The 13,322-nt window shown below is 41.8% G+C and overlaps 1 protein-coding gene and 1 long non-coding RNA gene across 2 annotated transcripts; both read left to right on the forward strand.

The window, feature by feature from the left end:
* Positions 1-661: 661 nt before the first annotated feature.
* Positions 662-5,975, forward strand: LOC117519125 (dynamin-3-like). The gene is made up of 3 exons (XM_034180422.1): positions 662-980; positions 1,567-1,728; positions 5,532-5,975. The coding sequence occupies exons 1-3, from the start codon at positions 858-860 to the stop codon at positions 5,949-5,951; spliced, it is 705 nt and encodes a 234-aa protein (XP_034036313.1). The 5' UTR covers positions 662-857; the 3' UTR covers positions 5,952-5,975.
* A 1,485-nt stretch (positions 5,976-7,460) lies between these two features.
* On the forward strand, positions 7,461-12,181 carry LOC117519126. The gene is made up of 2 exons (XR_004563182.1): positions 7,461-7,599; positions 11,921-12,181. It is a non-coding gene; the product is annotated as an uncharacterized LOC117519126 (long non-coding RNA).
* The last annotated feature ends 1,141 nt before the right edge of the window (positions 12,182-13,322 follow it).

The raw sequence follows: 13,322 nt of genomic DNA on the forward strand, positions 1-13,322 counted from the left end.
TAAAGGTTAAGCTTATAGACAATTCTGAAAATGTAATAATTAGATTTTTTTTCTTTGTCAATTGAAACCACTTCTAGTTAAGTAGACCCTAAAGTATGGATTTCAAATTAACATGCAGGTTAAAGCAAGGAAATAAATTGAAGTGGTGGGTTGGGGTAAATGTTAGTTAGAGTTAATCTTGCGTTAACTCTGGTTCCTAGATGTCGGCCAAGTCTAACACAAGCGGAGATATTCAGGTGAGTTTAGGCTGTGTATTAGTTTGCAATGCAAGTGATTAGAGCAGTGGTGTTCAAAGTATTCCAGAAAGGGCCAAGAGGGTGCAGGTTTCCTTTGCAGCCACTGACTCCAGCAGGTGATTCACTGATGAACTTGTCCCATCTGCTCCAAAGTGATGTAATCAGTGAAACCACCTGCTGGAGTCTGGCTGCAAAGAAACCTGCACCCGCTGGGCCCTTTCTGGAATACTTTGGGACACTACTGGATTAGAGGCTTTTAAAGTAAGCAAAAGCTAAATACTATTGTAAACATATTTCTTTGGATTTGATCATAGTCACATTAAGCTGAAAGATCAAATGCTTCACACAAACTATAAACACAAACACACTAACAGGGGACACGTGGATGATTTTTGCTACATATTCTCTGTATGTTTCATGACACGGATCAGCTAACTATTGGGCCAGTCTTCCAACAGCTTGGTGTATTTGTTTAAGTTGCTTTATGTTCTCAAAGATGGATGTATTTTGTTTAAGGTGCCTTCTGTGTATATTACTCTGTACTGAGAACCGGACCCTCAAATTTATAGTGTTATTTCTGGCTCGGAAGTGTTGCTTTTGGACACATTTGACAGCACTGAAATGAATTGCAGGTACGTGTATAAGGACTACAAATGCTTGGAGTTGGCCTGTAACTCTCAGGAGGAGTTGGACAGCTGGAAGGCTTCTCTGCTCCGCGCCGCAGTTTACCCTGAGAACCTGACCGTTAGTACCCTGACCCCTAAATAACCTAATTAACCCTGACTGTAACCTTAGCTGCACATAACTGCACCTGCCTACACTTTGGCTTTCCGCGGTCCCACAGTCGTACCCTTTTGCTAACCTTAAACCCAGACCATAAAGCCTAGTCCCTCTCCTTATGATCCCCCCTTCTTTTCCCCGCCAAAGCGAAAAAATTAGCTCCCCCACCCCTTCCATCTCGCTTTGTCGTTGGCTCTTCAGTGCAGCATTCTGTCCAATGATGTCACTACAGTTGCGCGCGCTTCAGTCTGTTTCTAATCTGCAGTTTCTCGTCCCTCACCCACTCCCCTTTTTCTCCTACCCAGATCCCCTGTTCTCCTTTTCCTGCCACAATTTTATATATTATACATTTTCTCATCACCAGCGTCGTTCACATGATACAATTTGGCATTAACAATAATGCTCACTTGCACGGCTTACATTTACTGCATATTAGCACGATGTAGTGGTTACTGTAGCACGTTATGTGACCCTGCATCGTTAAACACTCTGAGCATTCTGTAAGTGCAGTTGGTCCTAAATCTACAGTATATGTTGTCTCATCTGTCAGGTGGATGGACAGGAAAACGAAGATTGTGAAAGCCTCACAGATCCTCACCTGCAGCGTCAGGTGGAAACCATCAGTAACCTGGTTGAGTCATACATGAACATCATTTACAAGACCATCAGGGACCTCGTGCCAAAGACGATTATGCACTTTATGGTCAACAGCGTAAGCTATCCATGCCAAGAGTCTTAAATGTGTAATAAATGTGCCTGCTGTTTCTCTCTTTCATCTCTCGTCACACCCAATAGTAATGGCAAAATGGAACTGTGTTCCAAAACATTCTGAATCCTTTGGAAACGGTGTTTTGAAACATCGGTGCCCAGTTGAGTTGCCTCCATCTGGTCAATGAACAGAAATGCAACTGAATGAACTACAAACTGTTTAAGGAACTGTCACAAAATAAGTAAACCTTACAATATTTATGTCCTCTTTGGACGGAGTGACGGTAACGTCACATGACACCCCTCAAAATTCCTGAGTGTGTTTATCAAACCACTTAAATTCTCTGTTTTCTTGTATGGGCCAGTTTTTTGTTTTAACTTCTTTCTGTTCCTTCCTGTTTAGTGAGTTTGATTTTGAGATACCATTTTCATTTCAGTCTGTTGATTAAAAAAGTAATTAATGGATAGAAATAGAGACTATTCTCCAAAGCAGGAGAGATTGTGAGTAAAAAAAATCTTCCCAGTCCCAACACAGTCTAACAGACTTTTTCACGATATAAATACCATAACACAGATTATTACACAACTACAACATCATAATAAATCTCTCTTCATACAAAATTAGAACATTCAACAAGATAAACATATTTCAACACTAACAAATACAGATTCAGAAAGTTTTACAAATTCGTTGCAAGTGAAACAAGAATTTGGCCACTAGATGTCACTGTGGAGATGCTTCGAATGTTCAAAAAGGTTGAATCTTTTAATGAATCAATAGTTTCTTTTGACCCTTTCGTGTCAAATTCAATGCAATTCGAAAGTTATTTGTATAGCAGGCAGCATGGTGGCTTAGTGGTTAGCGCTGTTGCCATCCAGCAAGAAGGTCATGGGATCGATTCTCACTTGGGGCTTGTCTGTGTGGAGTTTGGTTGTTCTTCCTGTGTTTACAGGAGTTCACTCTGGGGGCTCTAGCTTCCTCCCACATCCAAAGACAAGCAGGTTAGGTGAATTGGAAACTTTAAATTGACTGTAGATTGTTGTAGAGATTTGCTTTCAGTTTAAGGAAATTTTAGAATTTTTTATATTGAAGCCTGATTTACTTTTTGTATTTGAAATGGCATAAACAAATTAAAATGTGTGAAACACCAAAGGGCCCAATACTTTTGGAGGGCACTGTAAGTCTTCTACCTCGATTTAAATGAGTCCACACAATCAGACTGTTTTAGCACAACTGGCAAACTGTTCCATAGAAAAAGTGCCCAGTAAGAAAACTCCCTGTAACCTGCTTACTACTTATTCACCCTGGGCACACATAACAAACCTAGACCCCGAGAACAGACAGCACGACCAGGTACATATGGTGTAAGTAAGAATTTTATGATAATAACAAAACCTTAAAGTCAGACTTCGCATGAACAGGAACCTCGTGACAGCGACGGTGTTCTGAACCAGCTGGCTAACATGTGAATGGTGCATTTTTTCCATCACTGCAGTCGATATATGGGAACAAGAGATCTTTCATCTTTGTTTTCTCTTTTCTTGGATTTGTTCCTCTTGAATTAAACTGAGAGTCAACACGACAGTGACATCATTGTGGTGGTGGACAGAAGCAGAATAATAATAAAAAATAAGAAAAGTCCATTTCCAAATACTTGTGTGGCCTTGTGTCTGATGTTTAGATACAACCCCAATTCCAATGAAGTTGGGACGTGTAAAATGTAAATAAAAGTAGAATACAATGATTTGCAAATCCTCTTCAACATGTATTTAATTGAATACACCACAAAGACAAGATATTTGATGAACAAAAAAGGAGAATAGTTCACCACGTTTCTGTATAGCACAAACAAATCTGGTGCAACCAGATAGGACTAATTTGTAAAAGAGAAAAATAACTGGTGCAACACAGAAATAAGTGCCGGAAAGTTTAATAAGGTGCTGAAAGAAAAATATACAGCAGGACTAACGTTTCGATGTGAGAGTCACATCTTTCTCAGACCTGAGGAAGATGTGACTCTGTGACTCTCACGTCGAAACGTTTTCTCTTTTACAAGATATTTGATGTTCAAACTGATAGCCTGCAGCATGTTTCAAAAACGTTGGGTCGGGGCAACAAACGACTGGGAAAATTGATGAATGCTCAAAGAACACCTGTTTGGAAACAGGTGAGTGTCATGGTTGGGTATAAAAGGAGCATCCCTAAAAGGCTCAGCTGTTCACAACCAAAGATGGGGCGAGGATCACCACTTTGTGAACTACTGTGTGAAAAAATAGTCCAACAGTTTAAGAACAATGTTTCTCAATGTTCAATTGCAAGGAATTTAGGGATTCCGTAATATAATCAGAAGATTCAGAGAATCTGGAGAACTTTCTACATGTAAGCGGCAAGGCAAAAAACCAACATTGAATGCCCGTGACCTTCAATCCGTCAGGCGGCACTACATTAAAAACCAACATCAATGTGTAAAGAATCTTACCGCGTGGGCTCAGGAACACTTCAGAAAACCACTGTCAGTTAACACAGTTTGTCGCTACGTCTACAGGTGCAAGTTAAAAGTCTACCATGCAAAGTGAAAGCCATACATCAACAACATCCAGAAATGCCGCCGCCTTCTCTGGGCCCGAACTCATTTGAAATGGATAGATGCAAAGTGGAAAAGTGTGCTGTGGTCTGATGAGTCCACATTCCAAATTGTTTTTGGAAATCATGGATGTCGTGTCCTCTGGACAAAAGAGGAAAAGACCATCTAGATTGTTACCAGGGCAAAGTTCAAAAGCCAGCATCTGTGATGGTATGGGGGTGTGTTAGTGCCCATGGCATGGGCAACTTACACATCTGTGATGGCACCATCAATGCTGAAAGATACATCCAGGTTTTGGAGCAACACATGCTGCCATCCAACCAATGTCTTTTTCAGGGACGTCCCTGCTTATTTCAGCAAGACAATGCCAAGCCACATTCTGCACGTGTTACAACAGCGTGGCTTCGTAGTAAAAGAGTGCAGGTACTAGACTGGCCTGCCTGCAGTCCAGACCTGTTGCCCACTGAAAATGTGTGGCACATTATGAAGCGAAAAATATGACAACGGAGACCCCGGACTGTTGAACAACTGAAGTCGGACATCAAGCAAGAATGGGAAAGAATTCCACCTGCAAAGCTTCAACAATTAGTGTCCTCAGTTCCCAAACACTTATTGAGTGTTGTTAGAAGGAAAAGGTGATGTAACACAGTGGTAAACATACCACTGTCCCAGCTTTTTTGAAATGTGTTGCAGGCATCTATTTCAAAATGAGCAAATATTTGCACAAAAACAATAAAGTTTATCAGTTTGAACATTAAATATCTTGTCTTTGTGGTGTATTCAATTGAATATAGGTTGAAGAGGATTTGCAAATCATTGTATTCTGTTTTATTTACATTTTACACAATGTCCCAACTTCATTGGAATTGGGGTTGTACATAGGAATAGGGAGGATTTAGGCCAAGCAGTGAAATTTCAGCACGCTGTTAAAAGGAATGGCTCCCAAGTTGGACTCAGGTCTCTCCACTTGTACCAAAGAGTCTTTGTAAAGAATCAGCCTCGTCTCTTGGACTCTTTGACTTTGCATGACATCTACTTTCTTCCAACTCGACCCGTCTCGACTTCAAATTATAAAATAACTTGAAAACGAGCACATGGATCAATGTAACTTTCACCACTTCTAAGAATGTAAAGTCAGAATTCCAAATCGGAATAAGGAAGCATGCAGTGTGTATGTGTGTGTGTGGGGTTTGTCACAGCTGTTTATAATTCCTCTCTGTAGTTGAAGGAGTTCATGAGTTGTGAGCTCCTGGCTCAGCTCTACGCTCTGGGAGAACATGCAGCACTGATGGATGAATCACCAGAGCAGCAGCAGCATCGGGATGAAATGCTGCACAAACACACTGCCCTGAAGGAGGCGCTCGCTGTTATCGGGGAGATCTCCGCCTCCATCTGTGCCACCCTTCTGCCTCTGCCTATCCACTCATCTGGGATGGAGTCAGGCAGGTACAAAATTACACTTCGTAATGTCCCGGGTGTCCACACAGTAACTAAACCCACAATTGATAGAGATCAGGTGCAGGTTTGTCTGCTCCGCGCCACCCTGATGCTGACAATGTTTTATCAGTGGAAGCAAGGCAGGAAAATGTTATATAGCGCCACCACCAGCTCATGGTTGATAATGATCTACCCAGAGCAATGAGGCGCACAACCACAACAATGTGAGCACAGTTTAACATTGCAATAAGTAGCCTCACTGTAGCCTCAGTAACCACAGCTTTATTACATCAGCCAAGGACGTAATAAAGTGGTATACAAAATCCGTATATACGGTGTTTATTAGATGGAAAATCATACAAAAACATTGGAACTTTTGCTTTTGTCTGGTGAGTGCAAATATCCAGTTTATACGATGAAGGTTTAGGCGGGTTTTACTGTATAAGGATCACTTAATCGGAGGTGGGGGTGATCAAGCGGTTAAGTGTACTTGTTTCCAGCACAGAAGGTTCCTGTTTCAAGGCCATCCCTGCCCACTCTCCATGTAATGTGGAGTTGCATCAGGAATAACATCTGGTGTTTTTTTTTTTGTTTTTTTACTTGTGCCAAATAACATGCAGATCTGCTGTGGTGACCGAAGTAAAGACAATGGAGTTGTAGCCGGTTTTCTTGAGACAACTCAGGAGATGGATGCATGAATTTTTCCCAAGTCACTGAATACTGTATGTCTTGAATTTCATTTACATCAATCATTAAGGAACACAACCATATTATACTGTTACTAGGGGAGCTACGACCACTACCTTTGCACCCGCCTCCTCAGACTAAACCAAACCAACTGTTTTAGGTTCCTTAGATGACCCCAAAACACAATCAGGATATTCCCAAAAATAAAAACTGGCCTCAAGCCAGTTATCCAAGATGGCTGCCAACATAGGGTTTTTTCACTAAAACACCTTTACAGAACATATAAACAACTTAAATATCACAGAGATTCAATGGGAAGACCATTGCAGGTCACAGCAAACTCATTTGTGCCTAAACTAAATTCATTCATGGGTTTAAGATTCAAATGGCGTCCAAAATGGCCACCAATAGACCCTTATCATTAAATACATAGTAGGAACAAACAATAGACTTAGTAATGACAGAAATCACTGGTGTTTTAGTGGAAAAAAAAACAACCTATTTTGGTGGCCATCTTGGATGCCATATTGGATAACTGGCTTGAGGCTAGTTTTTATTTTTGGGAACATCCTGATTGTGTTTTGGAGTCATCTAAGGAACCTAAAAAAGTTTGATTTGGTTTAGTCCTGGGGGGGAGGGCGCAAAGTAGTGGTTGTAGCTCTCCTTGTATGGGTGGTAATTAATTGATGTTGACCACACACAATATGAAATGTCTCGGGTTCATAATGTCCTCAATGAATCAGAAATAAAGTAAATGTAAGGATCACTGTTGTTTTTTTTTCTCTTCTTCTTCTTCTTCTTTTGCCATTTTCATATCATCCCAACTTTTTCTGATTTGCGGTTGTAGTTCAGTGCTTCCTATCCCTCATTTTCAGCCCTTTGCCAATGATTTTATTTGAAAAGACTGAAACAAAATAACTGTCATAGGGATGAAGAGAGGGAAATGCTGTTTTGTACTTAACCCTGTATAACAGACTGAAGTTGGCAGCTTATCCATCTTTTGTCTTCTCCACCCAGCCCACTCTGCTGAAAGTATCAGGGACTCGTGGTCCTGCTCCAGCTGCTCTTCCAGAAAATGCTCAACCCAAACACGTCTCGTCCACCAGCACAGATCGGCTTTGGCAGCCCCGTCACCAAACGCTCCGTGCCACGCCCGGTGGGCCGAGGTAACTGTGGAAATACACAGTCATGTGCTAAAATCTGACAGGTCAAAGTACGGTGACCTGTGTCTCTGTATGTCACTCAGACGTGCACACACGCAGCCAGACTTTGAACTACAGAGGCTCAGGGGGAGAAGGAATTGTTATTTGAGCTGGGTGGGGGTCTGCTGAAAAATGTGTTTCTCATATTCTCCTCCATCAGCCTCAGCAGACAGGACTTCTCTCTGTGCAGCTTTTAGCTCCAGAGACAATAGCCAAGGTGCGCTGTCAACTTTTTATATTTCTCTCTGTCCTTCAGTGCTATTTTTTTTGCCTTCTTTGTTTTTCTCCTCTTCAAGTATCATTCTTTCCCCACTGTTCCCTTTTTCTTGTATTTTCCTTCACTTTCTGCTTTTGGCCCATGTCTCCTTTTCTTCTCTGCCTCATTTCCTCTGTGCTCTCCAATGGTTGTTCAGATTCTGTCCCTCACACTCTCCCTCTTTCCATTAAACCTTACTTGTCTTTTCCTTCATCCATGCGCTGCCTCTGTCTCAGAAAGAACTAAATACAGCTCAAAGTGCTGCGCGTCAGCAGTTTTAAGAAAAATCTTCACCCTTATGACCCTTCAAGGGGCTCTGTCACCCACTCCCACCTTATGACATCATAAAGATTTATAATCTCCACACACACTTTTTGGCTGGTGACGAAGTCTCTCGTTGCCTGAATCCAAACTGTTCCAGGATTTCCCATGTGTGATGGTGTTTGCAGTAAATTTGCATGAGCGTCCTCAGAGACGTGCAGAGAGCAGAGTGGTGGGAAATGAGGATGCTCCCCACCCTTCTCCAGCTGGTGCCCGTAGTAATGGTGCCAGTGTAAACTCTTTGAATGCCTTTTCCTCCTCATTGCTGCAATACTCTGAGTGGTGGCCACAGTTAACCTAAAGGTTAGCTTCCATAGCGGCTGACCTGCCAAAGAGCTAACTGCAGTAACACTAAACCAATAACTGCTAAACATTTAGCTGAAGCTCCGGCGAACCGCCAACTTCTCTTATATGAAATTACAATTGACTTGTTTTTTTTGCTCTAAAACCATGAAAACAAACCAAAAGAGCTGAAATTTTAATATTTTGAAGTGATAACATGAAGGATCCCAAAAAAGAATTTAGCACGCCAAGATAATTAAATGAACAGAAGAAACAAGAGCAATCAGAGATTTCTGACATCCCGAGATTTCTGACATCTGCCAGTCCGGATCCAGATCAGCTTTTCCATGCCCTATCAATCTGTGGTGCAAATTTGGTGAGAATTCATGAATTATTATTTTTTTTTTTAACATACTTTAAAGCCTACATGAAGTGAAATTTTGATCAAGAATCCACATCCGGATCTGGGTCACCTCCAACATTCAGTGGAGTCCTCCATGCCCTTATATATATCTGTGGTGCAAGAATCCGTGAAGTAGTTTTGAACTAATTCTTCAAAGTGTATATAAAGTGAAACTTGATCCCGAATTCGGATCTGGATCACCTCCAAATTCAGTGGAGATTTCCATGGCCTAATATCTATCTGTGTTGAAAATTTCATCAAAATCTGTGACAGACAGACAAATAAACACAGATGATTTTATACGTCCTTGGTGAACGTAATTAAAAAGTAGTTTCCATTCGACATAGTTTATTCACAGTACAGAAAATACTAAACCAACAAGAAGTATAAGAAATAAAAAATACACATGGAAAATCATTTTAATCATCCAATTACTGTGTTTAATCTAATTGACTTCCTGCTCCTTCATCTCCTCGAGGTGATGCTTGCTGTCTTCGCATGATGTCAAATTCACTTACTGGATACATGTAGAAGCTTCAACAGAAACAATGTATGATTTTCAGGTTTACACACACTTTGGACACTTAAAACCTTTTTTAAAATATACATATACGTGTGTGTGTGTATATACATATATATACATTGAGGAAAATAAGTATTTGAACACCCTGCGGTTTTGCAAGTTCTCTCACTTAGAAATCGTGGAGGGGTCTGAAATTTTCATCTTAGGTGCATGTCCACTGTGAGAGACATAATCTAAAAAAAAAAAAAAAATCCAGAAATGACAATGTATGATTTTTTTTAATAATTTATTTGTATGTTACTGCTGCAAATAAGTATTTGAACACCTGTGAAAATCAATGTTAATATTTGGTACAGTAGCCTTTGTTTGCAATTACAGAGGTCAAACGTTTCCTGTAGTTTTTCACCAGGTTTTCACACACTGCAGCAGGGATTTTGGTCCACTCCTCCATACAAATCTTCTCTAGATCTTTCAGGTTTGGAGTTTGAGCTCACTCCAAAGATTTACTATTGAGTTCAGGTCTAAAGGACTGGCCAGGCCACTCCAGGACCTTGAAATGCTTCTTACGGAGCCCCTCCTTAGTTGCCCTGGCTGTGTGTTGGGGTCATTGTCATGCTGGAAGAAACAGCCATGACCCATCTCAGTGCTCTTACTGAAGGAAGGAGGTTGTTTGCCAAAGTCTCGCAATACATGACACCATCCATCCTCCCTTCAGTACAGTGCAGTCGTCCTGTCCCCTTTGCAGAAGAGCACCGCCAAAGTATGATGTTTCCACCCCCATGCTTCACGGTTGGGATGGTTTTCTTGGGGTTGTTCTCATCCTCTAAACATGGTAAGTGGAGTTGATTCCAAAAAGCTCTATTCTGGTCTCATCTGACCACATGACCTTCTCCCATGCCTCCTCGGATCATCCAGATGGTCACTGGTGAACTTCAAATGGGCCTGGACATGTGCTGGCTTGAGCAGGGGGACCTTGCTGCCCTGCAGGATTTTAAACCATGACAGCATCATGTGTTACTAATGTAATCTTTGTGACTGTGGTCCCAGCTCTCTTCAGGTCATTGACCAGGTCCTCCTGTGTTGTGAAAGTGTAGTGACACGGACCCACAACAGGGGGCGCAAATGAACGGCCAATAGATGAGCCAAAAGGTAACAATTTAATGTTGTGAAATGTGCACAACAAACATACAGACAATCTCAGAATATAATTACAGTCAATCTACAAAGGTGACGTGTGGGCAGGCTCGAGGATAGAAGACGTCTGTCCTGAGAAGAGCCGGAACCACACGATTTCCGCCGCCACAGAACCTGGTGAATAGTGGAGCCGCCAAGTCCCGAATTCCCAGGTGATCACCGTCCCCGACTGTCGGATCTGGTACTGCTGGCGAGAACAAAGACAGTCAAGTGTGGGTGTGTGTACACCCAGTAACAACAGCGGTGGGAATGCCACCTCCACCTCTCACTCAATAACTGCAGAGTACTGTAGATTCCTCAGGGGAAAAGAGTGCCTTCAACGCTCTCTCAGCTTTCACCGACGGAGGTACCAGTACTCCTGCAAACACTCACAATATACAAATATTGCAATCACAAATGGCTGAGGATATTACCTCCAATGAAGTATGATATCTCGGCAACGAGGTGGAGATGACGTCTGGTCTTTATGGAGTGAGAGGATGTTGAGTAGATGGGTGACAGCTGTCAAGAGGTAATGAGTGACAGCTGTCACCCCAGGCTGTGTCCATGGCGGCAGCGCCCTCTCGTGCCTGAAGCCCGCACTTCAGGCAGGGCGCCCTCTGGTGGTGGGCCAGCAGTACCTCCTCTTCTGGCGGCCCACACAGGACCCCCCCCTCAACGGGCGCCTCCTGGCGCCCGACCCGGCTTGTTGGGGTGTCGACGGTAGAAGTCGGCCAGGAGGGCCGGATCCAGGATGAAGCTCCTCTTCACCCAGGAGCGTTCTTCGGTCTTGACTATGGTGGACAGGTTGGAGTGTGATTGATAGAGTGTGTGAACAGGTGTCTTTTATACAGGTAACAAGTTCAAACAGGTGCAATTAATACAGGTAAAAGTGCAGAATAAGAGGGCTTCTTAAAGAAATATTAACAGGTCTGTGAGAGCCAGAATTCTTGCTGGTTGGTAGGTGTTCAAATACTTATTTGCAGCAGTAACATACAAATAAATTATTAAAAAAATCATACATTATGATTTCCAGATTTGTTTTTTTTTTTTTTAGATTATGTCTCTCAAAAATCGCAAGGTGTTCAAATACTTATTTTCCTCACTGTATACACACACACGTATAAGCTGACTTAAAGTTAGCTCAGCTAAATTTAGTGGATGCTAATTTGTCCGTTAGTGGTTATGACAGCTGAAAAAGTAATCCATTAAGTACCTTTGCTAATTAGCCGTTAGCATTTAAACTGAAGAGGGAGGGAGGGATTTTTTGCATATTGAGCTTTTTGTGTTATATCAAACAGTAACATTGATCTGCTCTTCTCTTCAGGAGGTGCCTTTCACCAGCCAGAAACACAAAATAACAGTTTAGTGGTGAAATGTTGACCGTTCTGCTCAGTGAAGCTCCCAGCTGCTTGCTGACTGCTGCTCAGAAGGGCCCATGAAGTGTAAAATGTGTATTCCAGCTGAAGTCTCCTCTCCGTTTCCTCTGGGACCTGCTGTCTGGGAGCCTGTTTTGTACATAAAGTATCTCCACGACTGTTGGAATGTACTCAGTTGTCTGCGGACTTGTCTCAAGTGCCTGAGCTTTGTGTAAATAAAAAGATCGCTTATTAATTATTCAGAAAGTATATTATGTTCATACATATTTTCTTATTACAACATTTTTGAATAAATATCTTCAAAAATGTTGTATATTAAAAAAATAGTTTTTGAACTTGTCCTGATTTCTTCCGGTGTGAAGGGCTGAGATAATTTCCATTTATTTTCATTTATATAGCACCAAATCACAACAAGGTTGCCTCAAGGCGCTTCACACAAGTAAGGTCTAACCTTACCAACCCCCAGAGCAACAGTGGTAAGGAAAAACTCCCTCTGAGGAAGAAACCTCAAGCAGACCAGACTCAAAGGGGTGACCCTCTGCTTGGGCCATGCTATCAACACAAATTCCAAAACAATAAAAAGTCACATTGTCATTCTCATAAAGCAATCAGTTCATGATTGAATTTTCCTCTGGTGTTTTTTTTTTTCTTCTTCTTCAACAACTAAGCTGACTAAAATTTTATTTGTTCATTGAGGCCATCTACAGTGTTACACGTATCAGGAGTGCAAACTAGGATGTAATAACACACTATGGGGTTGTGGGTCTTTCTAGGACGTCCACAGCAAACTGAGGACTGTTGCATGTGAGATACTTGCTATACTATTTACTGTAAGCTTCCAATAATAATTACACCCATGTACAGCAATAGCACATGTGGTGGTATTATTTTGAATTTCGAGTGCCCGTTTGGCCATGTATGAACATTATAACACTGAATTGGACCAAATTTGGTGGAATAGTGGAGAGTCAGCCAATGACAAAGTGAGTTGATTTTGAGAAAAATCTGCTAAAAATCAAAGTCACAAGCCAAGGTCAAAATTTTGGCCCATTACTTATGCTGAGTAGAGGGGCAGTTGGAATGGCTATTCTGAGGAGGAGGACTAGTTGTATAGCGCTTTTCCAGCTAGCAGAGTCTCAAGCATTGGGCTTGAGACCAGAGGATCCTTAGTTCAAATCTCAGCTTGACCGGAAAATCACTATGGGCCCTTGGGCAAGGTCCTTAATCCCCTAGTTGCTCCCGGTGTGTAGCAAGCGCCTTGTATGGCAGCACATTGACATTGGGGTGAATGTGAGGCATTATTGTAAAGCTCTTTGAGTGTCTGATGCAGATGGAAAAGTGCTATATAAA

Source organism: Thalassophryne amazonica, chromosome 10 (assembly GCF_902500255.1).
Source record: "Thalassophryne amazonica chromosome 10, fThaAma1.1, whole genome shotgun sequence".
Classification (NCBI taxonomy): Eukaryota; Metazoa; Chordata; class Actinopteri; order Batrachoidiformes; family Batrachoididae; genus Thalassophryne; species Thalassophryne amazonica.

Bases quoted from the DNA above. Each gene is read 5' to 3' on its own strand.
- LOC117519125 (XM_034180422.1), top strand. From the start codon at position 858: ATGAATTGCAGGTACGTGTATAAGGACTACAAATGCTTGGAGTTGGCC. The intron at 981-1,566 runs GTTAGTACCCTG...CTCATCTGTCAG, and splicing joins TTTACCCTGAGAACCTGACC to GTGGATGGACAGGAAAACGA. The intron at 1,729-5,531 runs GTAAGCTATCCA...TCCTCTCTGTAG, and splicing joins TGCACTTTATGGTCAACAGC to TTGAAGGAGTTCATGAGTTG.